General features: G+C 47.8%; 1 protein-coding gene across 1 annotated transcript; it reads right to left on the bottom strand.

Moving 5' to 3' along the window:
* Nucleotides 1-3,976: 3,976 nt before the first annotated feature.
* LOC118017836 (band 4.1-like protein 4B) lies at nt 3,977-20,191 on the bottom strand. The gene is made up of 4 exons (XM_035016116.1): nt 20,121-20,191; nt 11,313-11,381; nt 8,165-8,310; nt 3,977-6,689 (listed from the first exon to the last, which is right to left on the bottom strand). Exons 1-4 carry the CDS (start codon nt 20,145-20,147, stop codon nt 6,620-6,622), a joined length of 312 nt encoding a protein of 103 aa, XP_034872007.1. The 5' UTR covers nt 20,148-20,191; the 3' UTR covers nt 3,977-6,619.
* Nucleotides 20,192-21,387: the final 1,196 nt, after the last annotated feature.

The following is a 21,387-nucleotide window of genomic DNA, read 5'->3' as shown; positions in this document are numbered from 1 at the left end:
CCCCGCCGCCTCGCGCCTCGCTCTGCGCACCCTCCAGCCGGCGCAACGCCTACCCTTCCTGCTAGCATCCTCGTGTCCCTGCTCCGACTCTCCTCTAGCGGCTTCCCTTCCTCAGGCCTTTCTTCCAGTCTCCCCATCCTCTGCCTCCCTCCACGAGTCTCCCCCCACACGCAGATTTGGCCCTTCTGGCCCCTTGCTTCTGTGTGGTCCGCGGACCTGCAGCACGGCATCCCCAGAAAGCTCGCTGGCATCACCAATCCCAGGCCTCACTGCAGACCCCTGAATCAGGATATGCGTTTTACCAACATCCCCGGGAGACCTCAGTGCACATCCAAATCTAAGAAGTGCTCCCTGGAGGGTGTACCTTGGACACACCTTGCCAGAATTGCTGCCTCTCCCATTATTTTGTTCCAGCACTTTTTGCTTTATATAAAGCTATATCCGTTATTTCTTGGGGCATCACAGAAGTAAGTTGAAATAGCAGGATCCCCACTCTCCAGAGAGGTAAACTGAGATGCTTAGAGCCAGAGCGGAAACTAGAACCCAGCTCTTGGGCTAGATTCAGTCCTTCCTCCCGGACTTTTGAACTGTGTCATCAATAGAGACTGCTAGTGCCCTCGCATAACCTAACCCCTTCAAAACTAGGCAGCTGGTTTACCCTGTTTCCTGGCAGCAGGCCGCACAGACCTTGGCATGACCACACCATGCTTGATGACGGCCCCAAATTCTTCATTTTCTCAAACCCATTCCTGCTGCTTGCAATTCACTGTCGCTTGTTTACTCAGCCATTTATCCACACCACACACTTAGAATATGCTAGGTCCTGGAGTTCTTTTGATGATTTTGGAGTGATAACTGCTAAACTGTTTTCTGTTAGAAAACATGGACAATTCCTTTCATGCTGACATTGCAGAGCCAGTGTTTTAGCCTGCTTTTTCTATTTCTTTTTATTTAATTGCATAAACAAAGAAAATTATTATGGAGGCAGAAGAGCAAAGAGGTTCCAAAAATGGCCCAGACTCTGTGGAGTGACGTATGAGTAACCTCTGTGAAGGCAAGGAAGGTTAGGTAAGATGACAGAGGTGAGGCTCAATAGGGTTTGATGCGATAAATGGCGTGAATGAATATGCATAAGATTATGAAATACAAATATTCAAAAAAGAAACTAGTGATCTCAATCTCTTTTAAACCACGGGAGATGGGAGATGGGGTTGAAATAGTAAAAAGTGCTATGTGACCCAGAGGTCAGGTGTTTGCCTTTGTGTATCAGGTGACACCGATGGTGAATTGTCCAGCTGAAGTTTAAACATGTTTAGCCTGACAGGTGAATCAGATGCAATTCATGAAAAGCTTGGGCCTCACTAGGTTTCCCGATACACCAGTTCGGGATACAGAAGTAGATCCGATTTATTGTTTGAAAAAAGATGAACTGTAATTACTGAAGAAAATCAAAACAGAATCCTTCCCCCCAAAAATAGCTTTGCAATGTGTAACATTTTAAAATATAAAAAAGCCAACTGAAAAATCTAACATGTAATTCTTTAAAAAGAAAAAAAGAAAGAAAAACTCATTCTTAAAAATTGCAGTTCCTTTCTTTTCTTTTTGTTCCTGTTCACCAGGAAAGATATGGTAAGTTATAAATGGACCGACATTTAGCAAAAATCAATCGATCAATAAAGCAAGCATTAGGCTTCTGATTTCAATACGGAGTCTCTGGTTTTAGAATCTAAGCTGTTATCTTTCACTTTCTTAAAGTGTCTCCCCCCACACACAGATTTGGCCCTTCTGGCCCCTTGCTTCTGTGTGGTCTGTGGACCTGCAGCACGGCATCCCCAGAAAGCTCGCTGGCATCACCAATCCCAGGCCTCACTGCAGACCCCTGAATCAGGATATGCATTTTATCAACATCCCCAGGAGACCTCATTATTCACTTCATTTTAATTACGATAATTAACAGTAATGGTGCCAGAAAGAAGGCCAGTGGAAACCAGGTCATTCTTGCAGTAAATTGGCCTGATAAAACCATGTGGGCTTTTTTTTTTTTTTTTTTTTTTTGTAAGGGATGTTGGAGGGTGGTGTTGGAAGTGGGTTTGCAACCACAGCCTAAAATGAGGCTTGCAGGTAACCTGTAGATTTCAACTATTCAGAACCTGGGGTTCATGCACTCAAAGGGGACCACAGATGGGCTTCCAGGGTGGTGTGAGGACCTTATGAAAGTGCTGGAACATTTGATGAATGGGTTTTTTTCTAGGGAGAATCCCCATAGTTGTCATCAATCACTCAGTCTGCATGCCTCGTGAGGGCCTTGGAAACTACTCTGCTTCTCAACTCCCTGCTGACTTGGCTCTTCCTTTCACGAGGTTCTCTCACATTCACTTAAATTACCTTTGGGGATTTTCTTATTTTCTTTGTGTTTTTTTTTTCTTTTTAGATTTTTTTTTAAGTAATCTCTACATCCAACGTGGCGCTTGAACTCACAATCCCAAGATCAAAAGTCGCATGCTCCACCAACTGAGCCAGCCGGGTGCCCCTCTTTGTGTTTTCTTGTAAGATTTGAGCCCTGGAGGGAGACCTGTTCCCACTCTCAGGACATACTCCCCTCTGTTACATCCCAGGTTTTGCAGAGACCCTCTGCTCCCCAGTGATGTGAATTCACTGAGCAGCCAATCAATACTGTGGTTTTCTCCATAGTGCACATTTTCTGGGGAAGCACTTTCCCTGAACATTCAGAGACTGCTGGCTGAACAAGAGCCGGCTATTCAAACAAGAACTTGGAGATGCACCTGAGTTTAATTTCATTTTCATTTTTTAAAGAAAGACAGCACTTTTACTTTCTCTTCTCATCAAAACCATTTCTCTAAGATAACTTTTTTTCTGTTATAAAAACTCCCCCAAATCAGTGCTATATTACAGTATCTAACCAGTAACAGACTTACCCATTCTTCTGACTGCCTGGTATATGTGATTTCTTTCTTTCTTTTTTTTTTTACTTTTGGTTGCCATATGACCCCGCTATATTCCAATCTGTTATATACCCAAGAGAGTTGAAAACATATGTTCATACAAAAACTTGTACATGAATATTTATATTATTCATAATAGCCAAAAAGTGAAAGCAACCCAAATGTCTATCAACTGATGAACAGATAAACAAAATGTGGTATAGCCATACATTGGTGTATATTATTCACCCATTAAAGCAATGAAGTACTGAGACATGCTACAACATGGAGGAGCCTTGAAAACATTGTGGTAAGTGAAAGAAGCCAGTCACCAAGGACCACATATTGTATGATTCCATTTATAAAATGTCCAGAATAGGCAAATCCATAGACAGAAAGTAAATCAGTGGTTGCTAGGAGGTAGGAAGAGGGGAGAAGTTGTAGTGACTGTAGATGAGGAGTTTCTTTTTGTAACGATGGAGATGTTCTGGCATTAGAGAGTGGTGATGTTTGCATACCACTGGGAACATACCAAAAAAAAAAAAAAAAAAAAACACCCCGCCAAACTGCACACTTTAAAATGGTTGAAATGGTGAATTTCGAGTTTTGAAAAAAACTGAGGTGGTGAAAGAAGATAAAGATCTCAGAATATTCCTGTGATATTTTGGGAATACAAAATTTGGGGTGCATTCAGATGGGATCTTCTGAATGCTTTAGGACCTAGTTTTTAAATTCTTCAAACGTAAGGATCTTCTCTGCAGTCTGCGATCCACAAACTCTGTGAATTGCAGGACTCCCAGGCCCCCTGTAATACCCACCTCATGCCCACCAGGAGTCTGTGGTCCACAGTTCAGAGCCCTTGTTCTGGCAAGATTATGTCAATAAGCAGACTCCCCCGACTCCCCCCCAGACATAAGGTATGTGTTGTGTGACCGTACGGTGCTGTTGTTCTGTGTTAAGTATATAAAAAAGGTAAACCAATTCTATCAATTTATTTTTGTCCCTATGAATCCACCCAACACGATGTCATCTCCTCAGCTTACCATGTCGGGCACCCGTCATACATTTAAGTAGGCAAATAACCAGGACAACTGCTGAAACAATGGAATCCTCTTGATTTTACTGGTTAGAGCTGAGCTGCCAAAGGTACTGGGTTTTCATATACAGTAACAGCCAACTTGTTGGGATCAGACTTCCAGCAACATCAACTTCTGAACATCTCTGAACCCAGGGGGATGTGGGGAAAAAAGCAGGAGGCTCAGAGCCTCCCGAAAACAGCGTACCAAAAGCCCATGCACCCCTCCTCAGAAGCAAAGCACACCTGACACATAGGTCATACTTGGTTCCCTGGCTTCTCCAAGAAAACTTCCTTCTGCCCCAGAGGTTTCCATCAGAGAGCAGGAGGTGAAGAGCAGAAGACTCAGAAAGCAGGTTAGGAGGAGGGTGCTGGATTGGCAAGAGGTTACAACCCTAGACACAGATAGCTCCCCCACCTTGTACAGGAACACATTTTGGATTGTGTGCACGAGATAAAGAACAGGTAAAGCTATTTTAAAAGTATAGCCAGGGGTCATATAGTATGGGAGTAAAAAGTCCCAAACACCACAAATGGCCCAGATGGCTTCACTAATAGAGCAGGAAGCAGTAAAATTCATCAGTGAGAACAGCACAATAGTCTGTGAAAGGCAAAGCCAAGCCCTATGTATTTTGATAGCTCCTGATGACATCACCGCACCACACTAAGGTACAAAAGGGGCTGATGTTTATAATGATGACCATGACTCATCAAGAAAAGGTTAAATACTCTCCAGTACACTGTTTACTAAGGCAGGGAAGTGCGTAATGCATTTTAGAAAGATTTCCCTCAAAAAAATATTAAAATTTTAAAGATTCAGCACTTAAAGGGTTAATCCTCCGTTATCCGAATATTTACTTACATACCTCATTTTACAACAATGCTAGTAAATGAGGCATTACATTTTTTTTATAATCATTAGTATCAAATTATTGGCACCATTCAGTTTTAAGGATAGGGACAGGAGAGCAAACTATACAATACAACATAAAAATACAGTTCTGATACAAATATACGAGATCAATTCCACTTAACAAGTGGTCATAAGAAATGGATGGACATTCTACGTACAAGGAAATACAGCTAGTAAATCATCACATGGAAAAGTGCTCAGCCTTGCTAGCAATTAATGAAATAAAACAACCTTTCAAGAACAACTATACACACCTATTAAACTAGCAAAAATAAATTAAAATGGCAAAACCCAATACTGGCAGAACTACTCGTACGTAGAAATGCTTATACATTGCTGGTGGCATCATAAATGGTAGAGGGATTCAAGCATTCAGAGGGAATAGAGGAATTGAACTAATGACCTGTAAGGTCCTTCCAACCCAGAGACTGGATCTTTCTAGAAAGCAGTCTGGCAATATGAAACAAGAGCTATAAAATATTTCATGCTCTCTGACCTTGTAATCCCTCTTTGGAGATATTCCCAAGGGAAGAATCCAAAGGAAGGATAATTTTTTTTACAAAGACATTCATAGCAGCACTATTTATAAGAGTGAAAAATTGGATATAACTCAAATACCTAATAATAGGGAGAAGTGAGGTTAACCATGTTACATGGATATACAGACATTTAAATTGGTGAGAGCAGGATCTGTGTTGGAAAGGGAAGATATGTGTGAGGTGGAGAAGTACAACCAAAGAGTATGTACACATCCATCACAGCTATGAAAAAATGTGTGCATATTCATTGAGAGCTCGGGTAACAATTTAGAGGGCTAGTCTCTGCTGAGGCGGTGCCTTTATTCCTGCAAAGTTGTTTAAGTCCATAATAAAAATTTAAAAACACATTTCTTGAAACTATATAAAAAGAGAACAAAGTGTCATCTGGTCAAGGTTCTATCAACAGGACAAGAATTAATCAACTTTAGAAATAATTTTCCTTTATGGAACACCCAAATGAATCTTGATATCGAATCATTTTATCCTTGTAAGGATTTTTAGACAATTGAAGCTATAATTTCCTACTTCGGGTTCAGTGAAAAATTCTCTTTATCCCAAATAATATCATATCCAATGAATCCACAATTTAAATTGTATTTCAGATTTCGCTGAAGGACTTCAATCCTTTCTTGTGTTACTTCACCGATTCATGTCTGAATAAAAATGAGTGTTAAGGACTTTATAAGATCTGTATAATTACCAGTGTCAATGAAAAAACCAGCAGTAAAGAATTATTCTCTCATTAAAAATGACTCTTTAACAAACAGTCGAAGCTTGGTGCAAGTTTCAATCATACAAAATCATGGTTGAGACTGATAGCAAAGGATTCCGTGCCATATTAACCCCTGTGGTTATTAATACAGACACACAGGTAGTACTAAAAAGGGAATCCCATTTCCCCATCTTTCTTCTCCTAGGCTTCCCAAATCCCACCCCAACTATACTGAGTAGCAGAAAAACTCTAGTACTCAGGAGACAGAAAATAACTTCTCCCATAAAAGTCAAGCCAGAAGTTGGCTTCAACCAACCACTGAGACCTGGGTGAACAGAGCACACATCTGTGCGTTGTGCCGGAGTGAGCACACAAAGCCCGAAGAAAGAAAACGGACAGAAGGCACCATGCCGTCCTCCAGGCAACAAGGGGAGAATTTCACAGTTCGGTCATCAACAGTCTTTTCATCATTTTCTCTCTCTCCAGTTCCTGCCGGAGCGTCTCTGCACTGAAGAAAAGTAGGTGACAAAATAATGAGATTCCACTAAAAAAATGACAAGAACGGTGTCATTCCCCCCGCCCCCCACCCCGGGTCTTCTTTCCTGACCTTGGTTCTTGACTTTCCCTTTCAGGCTCCTTAAGGATCCCCGACATTTGCTAGCATTACAATGACCTGAAATTGTCTGGCTGCCTCCTGGGTCCCCCACCAGACTGAGAGTTCCTCAGGGCACTGCTCCCCAGAGGACTGACCATATAGGTCATTCATCTCTGAAGCCCCAGAGCCAAGCATAGGGACTGGTACATAGCTGCGTCTCAGTAAAGGTCTTCTGAATGAGCGGGAAGATGTCCAGGGGTTAGATTTCTTTCAATCATGCTCTAAATTGGTTTCAAATGCACTTTCTCCCAGAGTCCTCTCTTCCCCATATTTTATTTTATTTTTTAAAAAAGATTTACTTATTTATTTGAGAGACAGAGCACAAGCTGGGGGGGGGGGGTGGCAGAGGGAGAAGGAGAAGCAGACTCCCAGCTGAGCAGGGAGCCCGATGCAGGGTTCGATCCCAGGACCCTGGATCACGACCTGAGCCAAAGGCAGACGCTTAACTGCTTAACCAACTGAGCCACCCAGGTGCTCCTCCCCCATATTTTAATAAACAAACTGCATGAAATAAAATTGGCTGCTTTGAGGGGTTGCCTCTGACTTCTTGGCCTCAGGCCCCATTGCCTAACTATGGGATCTCTCTCCATTGTTTATGTACATGCATGTATGCACACACACGTGAGCACATGCACACACACACACACACACAAGAAGTATACATCTAAAGCACAATCCAAGTTTTTAAATAATCTCATACAGGGTAGAAATTTGTTTCTACTGTGACCAACAAGTAAAATCTGGCCCCAACCTCCAACCTCATGGGGCTCTTGCCCTGTCATTCATTCCACTCTGGCTACACTAGCCCTCTTACTCCTCCTTAACCATTCCCAGCATGCTCCATCTCAGAGGTCTTACCACTGGCTGTTCCTGAGTATACCCCTTCCCCAAATACCTGCAGCCTTCTCCCTCCCCACCTCAGGTCTCTGCTTACAAGCCACCTCAATGAGGCCATCCCAGCATGCCCTATACCCTTCTTGGTTTCATTTTGCTCCCTAGCTTGTCACCGTCTCTCTCTCTCTCTCTCCCTCATTCTCTCTCCCTTCTCTCTCACACACACAGACACACACACATTTATTTAATGTCTGTCTCCTCTCCCCCAACACTAAATTGTAAACTCCATAAAGGTAGGATTTCTGTTTTATTTACTGTATATCCCTAGGGCCTAGAATACTCTCCAGGCTTTGTTAGACACTTCAATAAATATGTACAGAATAAATGAATGAAAGAATAAATAGGAGGCATATAGATGTCACAGACACAATGAAACTGGAGCCTGTTTTCCCTGTCACCACAGTCCCCTGCCTATACCTGCTGCCCTCACTCACCTGGCTGCCAGAGAAACAGGTTTCCGAGTGGGGTAGATGGTCTGCACTGTGGAGATGGTCTCTGTCAAAGGCCTCAGGGTCACTGCTGGAATCAGTGGGGAAGACTGGCCAGGACAGCATGGCAATTTACTGTCTCTAAAGTCCGCCTGGAGAGGAAACAGAAAAGAGGAAATCAATCTCAATTGGGGTTCCATTTTCACACTGTCAGGGACTCCCTAAGCCTTACCATACAGTTCCTGTTATTTTTTAATAATAGCTTAAATCAATTACCACTTATTAAATGATTTTATTTTGTGCCAGGCACTATGCTAAGCACTTTACATATATCACCTCTTGACAATCCTTAAGGTAGAGGTCATATTTCATCACGTTCGACACCATCCATTATAAGAGCCACCATTTTTGCATGTGCCACAGAGAAAGAAAAATGTGGCCGTTCAAACTTTGTCACACCCACTCATGTAATGAATGTTCTGATTTCAGAGATTTATTTTTTTTTAATTTTTTAAAAAGATTTTATTTATTTATTTGACAGAGAGAGAGAGAGTGAGCACAAGTAGGCAGAGTGGTAGGCAGAGGGAGAGAGAGAAGCAGGCTCCCCGCTGAGCAAGGAGCCTGATGTGGGGCTCGATCCCAGGACCCTGGGATCATGACCTGAGCCAGAGGCAGATGCTTAATGGTCTGAGCCACCCAGGCGCCCCTGATTTCAGAGATGGGAAAGGTGAAAAAAATGCATCTCTTAGAGCTGATTTTATGAAAAAGAAAAGTAGGGCTCAGAGAGGTTAAGTAATTTTGCCAAGGTCACATAGTAAGTGTTAAGAACCAGTATTTAGGACCAGGATTAGCTGACCCCATACTTGGCGTTTTTCACCACTATCTCAGTGCTTCCCAAAGTACGGTCCCCAGGTCCGTATTATCTTGAAACCTGGTAAAATTACTGCCCTCGAGCCACTCTTGCCCAGTTCTTAAAAGTCCCAGCGTGGTTTCTGACATTGGCTTCCCGCTCCATCTTGGCCCCCAGCTTTTCAGGAAGGGCTTCCCTGGGTGTCTCACAGCACAGCCAAGCCTGGGCAGGAGGCCAGAGGGCCTGCCACGGACCAGCTGAGGGAAGTGGAACCAGAGCTCCCAGCTGGGGAGCCGTGCCCAGGGAAACTGCAGGGGCAGGATGAATGCAGGGGAGTAGCATTTAACAGCCTGGCCCAGCCCCTGTGTCTCTGCCTTCTGGGTCTCTTCCAAGGCAGGTGCTAGAAGCAGCTCATGACCTTAGAAATGCATTATTCTAGGAACCTGCTTTGCGCCTCTGCCTGGACTGCTGGACACCTTCCTACCTCTCTTCAACCTCTGAAAGCTGCACCAGCCACTGCTCGCTCCCTCTCTGTCCGTGCGGCTAAAGCCGCCTCAGGTAGTGACCATCATCCAGCTCACAAGATTGCACTTTTGGTTACCCCTAGGCCCCCCACAGCCCACCTCACAGATGCTCCAGACTGGCCAGGAAGCCTCCGGAAGGAGCCTCGGGGATCACTCAGTTCTAGGAATTACAAACTCTGATCCCTAGGAGGAGGAGAGGGTGAGGGGAAAGAGGAGGTGACCTCAGACTCCCCACTTCTGCTCCCTGCAGCCACTCAAACAGTGAGTTATGCAGAAGCCTTCATTGAAAGGAAAGACTTGCAGCTGAAAGAAGCCTGAACATCATCGAACTCGCCCATTTTGCAGATGAGGAAACTACAGCATTTAAATGTTTAATATTTAGACAATTTGCAGAGCTTCAATCAGCTGCCCGGTACACAAAGGGAGGTGGGGACATGAAGCGAGTTGTCATGACTCCCTGCTCTCATTAATTACACCCCCTGCCTCTCTGGCCTTGAGAAACAACCACCATACTTGACACTTCTGGGACATTCTGTGGTTGGTCAAGTTCTGCCTACTTCTTGATCCCTTTTGATCCTTGCCTTAACCGGGTACAAGGAGGATATTCATGTTACTATTTCCACTCAAATAAGAGGAGACTGGCGCCAGGACTGGCAAAGTGACTACCTAAGATCACACCATCATCAAGATATACATCCAACCCCAAAGAATTGGAGATAGGAACTCAAACAAATACATGTACACACATGTTCACGGAGGCATTTTTCACAACAGCCAAAAGGTAGAAACAACCCAAAGACCCACCAGTGAATGAACAGATCGACAAACTGGGGTACATATATGCAATGGAATATTATTCCACATAAAAAGAATGAAGTACTGATATATCCTACCACGTACATGAGCCTCAAAAACATGATACTCAGTGAAAGAAGACAGGCACAAAAGGTCATATATTCTATGATTCCACTTATCTGAAATAGTCACACTAGGGAAATCCACAGAGACAGAAGGCAGATTTGTGGGTGCCAGGGGCTGGAGGGGGAATAAGGAATGACTGCTTCATGGGAACGAGGTTTCCTTTGTGGGTGATAAAAATGTTTTGGAACTAGAGATAGTAGTTGCATGACTAAATTTAGTGTCACTTTAGAACGATTCATTTTATCTCTCGTGATACTCACCTCAATAAAATAAAGTCACGAAAAGTTGCAGGCCCCAAACCCTAACTCCTTCCCAACCTCACAGAGTTCATATGATTAAAAAAAGCCACCGAGGCACCAGTGTGGCTCCGTCGGATGAGCGTCTGACTCTTGATGCCGACTTAGGTCATGATCTCAGGGTCCTGGGATCGAGCTCTATATCGGGCACCAGGTTCAGGGGAGAGTCTGCTTGAGATTCTGCCTCTCTCCCTACCTCTAGCTCTCATTGTCTCTCAAAGTAAATAAATCTTTTTAAAAAGATTTTCTTCATTTATTTGAGAGAGAGAGAGAGCGCGCACACAAGCGGGTGTGGGAAGGAAGAGGGAGAGGGAGAAGCAGGCTCTCTGCTGAGCAGGGAGCCCAATGCAGGACTCGATCCCAGGACCCTGGGATCATGACCTGAGCTGAAGGCAGACACTTAACCGAATGAGCCACCCAGGAGCCCCTCAAAATAAATAAATCTTAAAAAAAAAAAAAAAAAAAGAAGCTGCTGACATTGCCGTCTCTGGCATGCCACAGAAAAGCATGCCACATGGGGAACAACATTTTAAAACACAGACCTGTTTTCTGAATCTACTTACGGTGAACTGTGGCCCTGAATTGAAAGCATCAGGAAATGGGGTCACTGGATCAACCGGGAATGTTTTTATCTTCAAAAAAGAGAAAGACAAGAGGGTTACTTTCAGATTAGAAAACAAAGGTTTGAGATCTTTGGCAGTGCACTTTTAAAACCGAACTGAAGGGCTCAGGGGAATAGGGGCAGAGCCCTCACTGTCTGTAGAGGGAAACGTGCAGAAGGTCCCTGAGGCCTCTTGGCCAGTGGTCATACCTGTGCCAATCCTTGTGCCGTAGGGCCGGGACCCTGCAGGGATGACCGGCGGCGGTCCCATGTTTGTAGGGCACCCCGTGCTTACCTGGCCCTGGAACTCCTTTCCCCGGAGGCTGTGTGGGCCTCCTAGGCATGCTGGGCCCTATGCATGGCCTGATCCACACAAGGCCATGATCCGGGTGTGTAATGAGGCAGGCCAGAGCTGCCTGGGTGACCACTGCTGGGGGGCATGGACTAGAGGCTGCTGACAGCCCACATCCTGGGACACAGTCTATGACGGTGGACAGAGTACCAGGAGGCTCTCACTAATTCGGCCAGAAAGCGTTTCCTGTCTATTCCCTTTAGTTGTTGGACTCCCTGTTTCCCTGTAAGTCGTGGGACACAGGGGCAAACCTTGGGCAAGCCCCTGTAAGCATGTGAGAATCCTGCCACCGTGGCCTTGGGGATACAAGGCACTGTGATCAGAAGTGTCCCGTACCGCGGGTGGCTGCAGTACAGGGCTGGTCTGAAGCAGGGGGGGTGAATGGCCTGATCAGATCTGGGGGGGGGGGGCGCAAAAGGAGCCTCGGCTTGCACTCCTTTCTCTTTGGTCATTTTGTCTTTGGCCCCCGGAGGCCTTGGGGAATGTGGAGTATGCTTATGTCTTTATACCAGCCTGGAGGACTGCCAGCAGGCCTGGGGGCCTAAGGACTCTGGTACTGGCTTTGCCTGCCCCCCCCCCCCCGCCCCACCCAGGGCACAGAAACTGCCCACCCGGGGAATGCACGCTCTGCCACCAGAGGGCGGCAGCCTGGACACGGAGGCCACCGCTGCCCAGGCCGCGGCTCCTGTCTCTCCCAGGGGCTTGTCTGTGGACCCTGGGGTAGTTATTTGACGCTCTTGAGTCACTCCCATGGAGGTTAAGGTAGGGGTGAGCAAGAGCACATCAGAACAGACCCAGATCCGCTGAGGCTTTTCTCAATGGGTGGAGTAGTTCTCAACCAACCTGAGAATGACCGTGTCTCTGCAATGTGCACAGAGATGCCCAGTCCACACCTGCTCCCCTTCCCCAAACTCTCTTTGGCCCCTTTAAACATCTCAGAATTCCCAGAATGGGCCCCCAGCTGCCTTAAGACTCAGGTGCCAGCTCAGATCGCTGAGCGCTGGGAGCAGTGCCGGCCACAGAGCGAGAGGACCCAGGGGAAGCCCACGGTGCCTTCTCCTCCCATGGCCTGGTGGTTCAGCGTGTGGGCCGACACCAAGAGCAAAGTGAAAAGTCACATTCAGGTAAGACTCTCAGACCATCGTGAAGTAAAAGGGAAAAGAGGTTTATTATTGCTATTAAAGAAATGTGAACACTGGCAGCTTCCACGAATGATCCTGTATCTTCTCTAAATAAGACAAAAATCTCTCCCAACAGTTACACTCTGTGCTGCTCGGCTGTGACAAAGCACATTCACTCTTCCGCTGTGCTGTCCCCTGGTATAACCACTTTAGAGAGGGAGCAAGGCAAAAGTCACAATATTGAACCCAGCAGGGTCTAGCCTAAGAAAATAAAATACCTGCCACCAAAGCTATCTGTGTCCCCTCGAACAGTGACACACTGGGAACCAAGCCCGCGTCCTGCCGGAAGAATGTGTTAGGTAAATGGGAGACCACGCACTGGATGGGGGGTAAACAGTCATATGCAATGCGGTCACAAGAACAAGAGAGAAACAATCCAACACTAAGTGAAAAGGGAAAAACAGGAGACGATATGGATACTATGATTTCACTTCGTAAAATTATGAATGAATACAAATAAGTATTAGAAGGAAACACGCAAAAATGAAAAAACATTGTGCTAGGTTGGGATTATGGGTGATTCTTTTCAGACTGTTGTGTAACACACATGCTGTTATCTTGAAACATAGCAGGAAAAGACAAGGGAAAACAGTTGTTATTTTCAATAGAAATGCAACTAAGATTTTTTTGTTGTTGTTGTTGTTGTTGTTGTTGTTGTTTACTGTCTGGGAAAAGCATCTATGCTCATCAAAACTTTAGGAAAACAAACTCTTCCTGGTTCCTGAGACCTAGAGACACAGGGCAGGACAGCAGACTGTGTGTCCTCATTTGGCCAAACTATGTATCCATCCTGGAGTCAGAGCACCTGTCAGCCAGGCCTTTCCAGAAGGTCTAGTGCTCCTGCACACCAGCGGGGTGACCGCCTGGTGGCTCCTGCCCGCCTCACCTCTCCTGGCCAGGCCCCTCTCCCTGCCAGGGTACCTACCAGCCTCGTTTTGATTGGAGGATGCATGCAAACTCCAGTGGTCTCTTCCTTCATGGGGGGAGAGAGTGGAGGAGAACAGCGAGAGTGGGCACAGTGGGGGGCGCTGGCGGGCTCTGCCTGCTCACGAGGAGAGGAGAGAAGGGGAGGAGGCAGAGGAGAGAGGGGGAGGAGGCAGAGGAGAGAAGGGAGGGGAAGAGAGAAAGATAGCACAGTGCAAGAAGGATCTGTCAACTCCAGACTGCTCTGGAGCCAGCCTCGCCCGAGCCTGCTTCTAGCCTCTGGGCAGCTGGCTTCTAGGCCCCCCTTCCCCCTCCTCTCCCCACCTTCTCTCCTCCTCTCTGGCTCTCATCTGTCTTCTTCACTATCTGAGCAGAACAACCCATGGAAACCCCATTCCCGGGGTCAGCAGGCAGGGGCCATCTCCTGGGCCGACTGCGCGGGCCTGGTAGCAGCTTCCTGAAGCCTTGCCCAGGCCACGCCAGAAAGAGAGCCGTGATGAATGAGTGACGCCGGCCATGGGGGCGATATGAGGAGTGGCCACACCCTTGAGCGTGCTGGCCTTCCACGCCTGGTGGCCTCCTGCACTCTGCTAAATAAGGGTCCCCCCATCAGGGTGTATCGGTCAGCTGATGTCTAACAGAAAAGACATACCTCAGCAAGGAGGGACATGGACTTTCAGATTTAATCTGCCAGGGCTTTTTGTTATCTGTGTTCAGAAAACATACTGGCTCTGCCCCCCGCCCCCCCGCCCCCCAACCCCCTGGCCCAGGCCATGACACCTCAGGTCGCCGCCGAGGTACCCTGTTGCTTTAGCTGGAAGATATCAAGCATTGTGAGAAATTGCCATATCACTGGGGGTACTGGGTTCCCCACCGCAGCCCTAAAGAGTGCCATGCACCAGCAGAGGTCTGGCAGCTTGTACTGGTGAGGATGAGGATGGTGAAGAGAGAAGGCCCTGAGGCTAGGAGAGGGGGCCACTGACAGGGTTAGTGCGGGTTGCCAGGAGAGACCATTCACTCCAGACGGTAAATACACGCATCTTTTTTAGTTCAGGAGAGCTTCCTTAAGTAGTTGGTAACATCCTGCCATAATGAAGGAAGTACAGCCTCTGGGGAAGTTTTTACAACTCGATCAAGAACATTGCAGGCGCCTTTTCTGTCTCCAAATTGATCTGATGCCGACCTCTTTACAATTGTGCAGTCCTGGACCGTTTCCAAAGGGCTTTTACAACCAGAACCTCCAAGAGTCTTGGCGACCACCTTGCTTTCCTACTCTGATTTGGAGATGCTGAAAAATGGCCTCTGCAAAGTCTAAATCCGTGGTTCCTCATGTCGATTGGTTCTGCATCCATTCCTCAGAAACAGGTGAGTCCGTATTAACCACCTACTGAGACTTCCTCCACTGCTCTCTCCTGTCCTCAGGGTGAATCCTACCCTCCACGAGATGGCATTCGAGACCTGACTGAAGTGGGCTCCAGCCTGTCTCACCCCCGCACCTCACTTCTCAACACTGCCCCAGCCAGAACCCAGGGACCCCAGGCCATGCAGCCTTAGCCTCTGCAGATAAGCGGGCACTCCTGTGTGCTTTTTGAAGAAAATAAAAGCTGGCGTGAATGACCGACAAACACGGACATACTGCCTAGATGCCAAAATGTGTTACCAGCTACTTGTGTCTTAGTTGAAGGTTAAGATGAATGACTTAAGACTTTGCCCAGCATTGGACTTTTATGGTAAAGAAATGTTGATCCATCCCACAAGCATGTATGACCCTTCTAAATATGCATCTGTTAGTAAATGCACAGGAAACAAGATAACACGTGTAATAGGATACTATTCTGAAATACCATTTCATTTTTTTCTCCCAGCATTTCCTCTCCTCCTTGGCTTTTTTTCACATTCAGGCAGCTAGGTTCTTCTAAGCTACTTGGCTTTTGAGGTTTAAAAATCTGACTCCTTGGGGAACAGAAAGGTTTTTGGCATAGACAAACGAAGATGGAAATGTGAAAGGCTTCTTCATCATCCAGACAAGAAAAGAGGTTACCAGTTTGTGGGCTGGAGAGAAAAGTCAGAGGGAAAGTGAGGAGGGGGTAGACATTAGGAAGTACTGAGCAGAGGGGCCCGTGGCCCTCTTCCCCGGCTGAGGCTAAGGCACAGGGATTAAAGAGCAGAGAGGGGCTAGTGTCCTTCTGCTCAGGTAGAGCTGGGGAGGTGGCAGGCCCCAGGGCAGAAAGAATGGCTGGGTGGTATGTCCAACAGATTGGGATTCTCATCCCAGCGGGACAGTGACTTCCACCCACCCAAAAGGGGCATGAGGGAAGCAGGCAGTGCCCCAGAGGTATCTGCAAACAGATGACATCACTAACTAAAGACACTTCCCTCCATTTTCCTGTGCCCTGGAGAAGATGAATGAATCCCCAGGAAGATGGAAGAGGCACCGTGATTTCACTTGGGATCAAGCTTCAGCCCTCCTGATAGAATGAGGTTCAAAAAAAAAAACTAAGTTATTGAGATAGATGGAAAACCAGTTCTTCTGACACCCAAGCCAGGGCCTGTTTTTGCCCTGCACGACCTGAGTCTGGCCACGCCAGCCTCCTCCCTGGCACATGAACTCTAGACTAACAGTCCCTGGCCCAGAACAGACCTGGGTCCTAAGTGCTTCTGCTCTGCAGCCGGGTGAGTGGTTCATGAAGTACGGGGATCGGGGATCGGATCGGGGAGGGACCAGCCCCAAAGAGAAAGCCTCAGGAACACAGAAGGCCTAGGTGTTTGCAGTGTGTGTCACCTGGGGAGGGAAGCTGGCACGACAGACCTGGAGCGCGGGACTTGATTGATGGGTCAACGTCCCCTCCTTCCACTCTGTTAACACCAACACCCCGTGCACAACCCAGACTCACCTTCCAAAAGAGGATACCAAAGGGAGAGTGGGTGCTGTGGTCACTGGCTTGCCTTCTCCCCTCCCCACCCTTACTCCCCACCTCTTCCCTGGCCAGAAACTCCAGTCTGATTGGCAGGTCTGTATTGCGGATTCTGGCCCCTGGCAAGCCACAAGCTGTGCAGGTTGTAGGGCTTCTATTGCTAAATTGAGCTACATACTAAAAGAGTTGGGGATGGGAGAAGAAAAGATATGGAAAGAGGAGGAAAAAGGGTTGCAAGAGCGACACTGGAAAGAATGTTTTTTGGAGAGTTTGAGGATGAAAATCCTTGGAGTCATGCAGGGTGCAAGAGAATTAAGAAGGAAGCAACATGGGATTTTGAGAAGTGTTACCAGGGAGGTGATAATTTAATCTTGAATGCTTTTTGAGAGATGCCAGTTAAAGACGGAGACATTATTCTTCTCAGTTGTTTGGACTATGCTGCTTTGAAAACCGCTCTACACAGAGACTGGATCATCAGGGTTGGAGTCACAAGGGTTATACTAACGCTGATAATGCCTTGGTGGATCATCTGTTGAATCAAGGCAAGAGAATCTGGTCCCAACCCTCTCTGCTGTCCGTCTAGCTCTGGCCCAAGGGACCAGGGTGGTGCCGTGGCTTTAGGAATCTCATCCAGCCCCAGACCCTAAATCCAATCTCTCCTCCACTGTCCTCTGGGGCAGAGACACCACACCCCCACCCTCTCCCCGACAAGAACAGAGAGGACCGCTGCTTGTGTTTCTACGATGTTGGGAGGAGCAGATGGAGGAGATGGAGGGAGAGGACCAGACAGGAGAAGCACGCTGCTGGAGTCCCCCTTCCTCTCAAGGACCCTTCGGCACTGGTGGAGACAAGACTCAAGTGAAAGGGTAAGGCCAGTGATGCCAAGAAAGGCCCAAGTGGAATGTGCTCTCATCACAATACCAGCCCTCCAGCATACCTTCTGTGTGAATGTGCGCTGTGGGCACGCACTCACACCTCAAATCCACACAAGCAAGACAAAGGATGCTTCATCCTGAGAACACGTATTCACTGCAGACTTCAGATCAGGGGACCTCTGGGTCCCTGGCAGATGCTGCTTCCTTTCTAATCTCAGACCATTAAGTTCAAAGAATAGATAAAGATGGGGCAATTAAATCTACCAGCTGGATCTGCAACACAATGGTTTTTAAGGGAATCCCATCACTCCTGTCAGAGCTACGAAATATTTTTTTTGGCAAACTAATCCGAGTTTCTCAGATCTGCCAGAACCTTTAATAAACACTCAGTATTTTGCTCATGCTGTACCCTCTGCATAGAATGCTTTGGTCCATTTCCTCCATCTGGCAAACTCCTACTCATACTTCAAAACCCTAGCGCTATGAAACCTTCTTTTTCTCAGTGACCCCAGATAGGGTTAGACACTGGGTCCCACAACAGTAGCAGTTTCTATAGACTCTCGGATGGCATTAATGGCAGCATGCTTCAGCAGTCTGGAAGTTTCTCAAGAGCCTAACTCAGAGAGAGATCTTCCCCCACTGTCTTCTATTCCTGTCCGGCATGTTTTCTTCAGCGTGGGCCTGGGAACTTAGCTTTCTCCCCCTTCTGCCTTCATAGGCCCTCAGGTTGCAACCTAGGGGTTCTCAGGTCCCTTTGGGGTTTGCTGCCCTCCAGCTACTGATGTCCTCAGATTGCGGCCCTGGCTTCCAGCCCCCACACGTGGCCCTCCTAGGGTGTAAGGCCTCAGCTGGGATACTCAGTTGGGATACTGATGTAGCACCAGGTCCAGGCTGCTTAACTTGCTGTCCCGTCCTCCACACTCCTTGTTCTGCTTTCTCAGTCTGGGGAGAGCTTTAAACCCAGCCCTCCTTCCAGGCATTGCTCTTCTCCAAAGTGGCAAGTTTCTGAAATCCAGATGCCAGATTCAGCCCAATCTGATGATGCAAAGGGCATCAGGGAAGAAGCTGGAACACTTGGGCTTGGAACAGCTCGGTCCCTGTGTGATTACCTCACTCTGGGACTCAGTTTCCTTATCTGTGCAAAAGGATGACGAGGGGATGAGAGAAGGCCCTGTTTCTGGGTTAGCCTATCTTGGCAATTTATCTAGCAAGCAGGCCATCAATAACTTGACTGCATTTTCTCCAACATGGGAAGAGAGTAACTCTGAAGGTTCCCGGAGGAGGCTGTCTCACCCACTGTCAGTTCTCAGCTGTTTATCCAAACGTGCTGACTCGAAGCTCTCAGACCGTACCAACTCTCGAGATGAGTACAACTGTATAAATCCCAAACGATCGCCTTGTACCAGCTGAAGCAGGGACAGTGATCATTCCTAAAGCCTAGACAGTACTTTGCCTCATTTGTCCCCTCTCAAAAGCCTTCTGGAAACCCTTCCTATCCACCACCTGCCCCTCCAGTGAGCCAGTCCTGAACGACTCCCACTTGTGGCTTCTCCCCGAGCATCTTCTACACAGCTCTGCTGTCGAGCCTGGCCCTTTATCAACCCGACTCCCCTCCAGCCTCTAGCTGCCCTGCCCGCTCCCACAGCCTCACACACGGCCAGGTGTGCACTGAGCTCTCAGGAGGTACTTTGTGACTTGGTTCACATTTTGACTCATGCTCCACATTTGTGGACCATGATTTATGCTCAAGTACACCTGGGTGTCAGGCTGAGCCCAGCCAAAGGTACATCCAAGTCTGCCTGTGTCATCTAATACTATTCCTAATACCTCACACACATTTATGGTGCTTTAATATTCTTCAAGGGCTCTCTCTGTGTCACGCGATTAGACCACTCTGAGGCAGATGTGGCAAACGATGGCATCTTTTATCCCATGACAAGGCTCCTAAGGAGGGGAGCAGAGACTGAAGCCAGGTCTGCCTTGCATGACTCCTGGGGTCCAGTGCTCTCTCTCTCCTGAAAGGGTTTCCCACCTGCAGGAGGACCACCACCATCCCTAAGGGGACACCTATAGGCAGAGGATGGAGGATGGCAGGGAGGCGCGAGGGGCCTGGAAAGCTGGGATGAGGCCTTGAGCCAGTGCTTCAGACCAGAGCACATTGTTGGAAGCGGCAGCAAAAGATGCCCCACGGGTGGGCATGCGGGGAGCAGCCCAGGAAGCCAGGAAGCCAAGACCCACGCCCCGAGGAGCCCTCCACGCTTGGGAAGCAGCAGACAGGCGGGTGGGACCCCTGCAGCCGCCCTCGGGGGAAAGGGAGCACCGCCTCCCCGGAGGACTCTGGGAGGTAAAGGGACCCATGTGCCTGAACCCCCAAAGAAGGCTGATCCCTGAGCCTCCAGGCCGTGAGCAGGACAAGAGGAAGAGCCTTCCCAACGGCGATGCCCACCTCTGTCCATCCGTCCCACTGCCAAGATGTTTCTATGATCTGTGGCTTTTCTGGTTTTAGCAAAATGGGAAGTTTACCAGAGGAGTGGCTTCTGTGAAGTCCATCAGGAGATCACCTGGCTCCAAGGTAAAAGCACCTCCTCGGTCAGAGGGACTCTAGGAAGGCAGATAAAAATACTGCTGGTGAGTGACAGCTCCGGACGGACACGGGCATGTCACCGGAAATCGCAGTTTCTTCCCTCCCCTCTCCCTCCCTTCTGTCACCGAGCCCATGACCGCTCCAGTACCCCATACGGTTCACTTGCCCAGCAGTGTACATGTTATAGAAGCCGAACCCCCAATGTCAATGGGCAGAAAGTGTGTAGGCTAGAGAAAACTGCCTCTTTAAAAGGTGCAAACAACTTCTTTTAAGAGCTCTGAGTGCTCTTGGACTGGTCTTTTGTGGGGGGAAATGCTTCAAAGAGTCCTTTGAATAGATAGAGAGCAAAGCCCCCATCCTGGATCAAGAGGGTTAAGGCCGCAAGGAGCTAAACTCAGGAGCCCAGGGGGCGCCAGGCTGGCTCACTCAGCAGAGCACGCAATCCTTGATCTCAGGGTCATGAGTTCAAGCCCTATGTGTGTCACAGAGTTTACTTTAAAAACATTTTTTTAAAAACATCATCTGCATAATAATGAGGCAGATCTTCCTGGTGGGAGGGAGGTATCTGTTAAAGCCACGTTCAGTGTTTAGGAAAACATTTTTTTTTCCCCTCCTGCCCTGGGGTCTCAGCAGCATGGGAGGCCTAGAGGCCCTTTATGGGAAAAAAAATAAGCCCCATCAACTTGGCACAAGCTGGGCCCTAAGGAGAGAGATGGCCAGGAGAGGGAGCCCTGTGGCCTCTGGTAGGATGCCACCTACATCCCCCACTGAAGTCTCCTTTGTTTCATACATTTTTTTTTTGCTTGGTTTTAACCATGGTGAAGAAAAGGTGATGAGAACCTGTGTCCGCACTTGGAACAAAGCAGTATGAGGGACTCTACACAAGACAGGGGAACCCCGCTCAAGATACCAGGAGGTGATCGACAGGAAAGCAGGGAGCCTCAATCTGGGCCAGTCACTGGCTGAGGGGTCCCTGGCCTGAGCAGGATCTCCTGTTGAGGACCACAAAGGGATTCCCAAAGATCCTGGGAAGGGAGCGGGTAAATGCCTGGCCATGGTCAAGCAGGATTTGGCCTGGCCCATTGTTACCTAGAGGCTACTACTGGAATCATGACCTGTTTGCCCAGATGTCCCCTCCACTGGACCTGATGCTGGCCCATAAGCTGGGCAGGGAAGCAGACCTTATTCCCATTTTTAGGCGAAGGA

This window comes from Mirounga leonina, unplaced genomic scaffold (assembly GCF_011800145.1).
Source record: "Mirounga leonina isolate KUSES-001 unplaced genomic scaffold, KU_Mleo_1.0 Mir_170, whole genome shotgun sequence".
Taxonomy (NCBI): domain Eukaryota; kingdom Metazoa; phylum Chordata; class Mammalia; order Carnivora; family Phocidae; genus Mirounga; species Mirounga leonina.
This window is presented reverse-complemented; position numbering and strand designations above follow the sequence as displayed.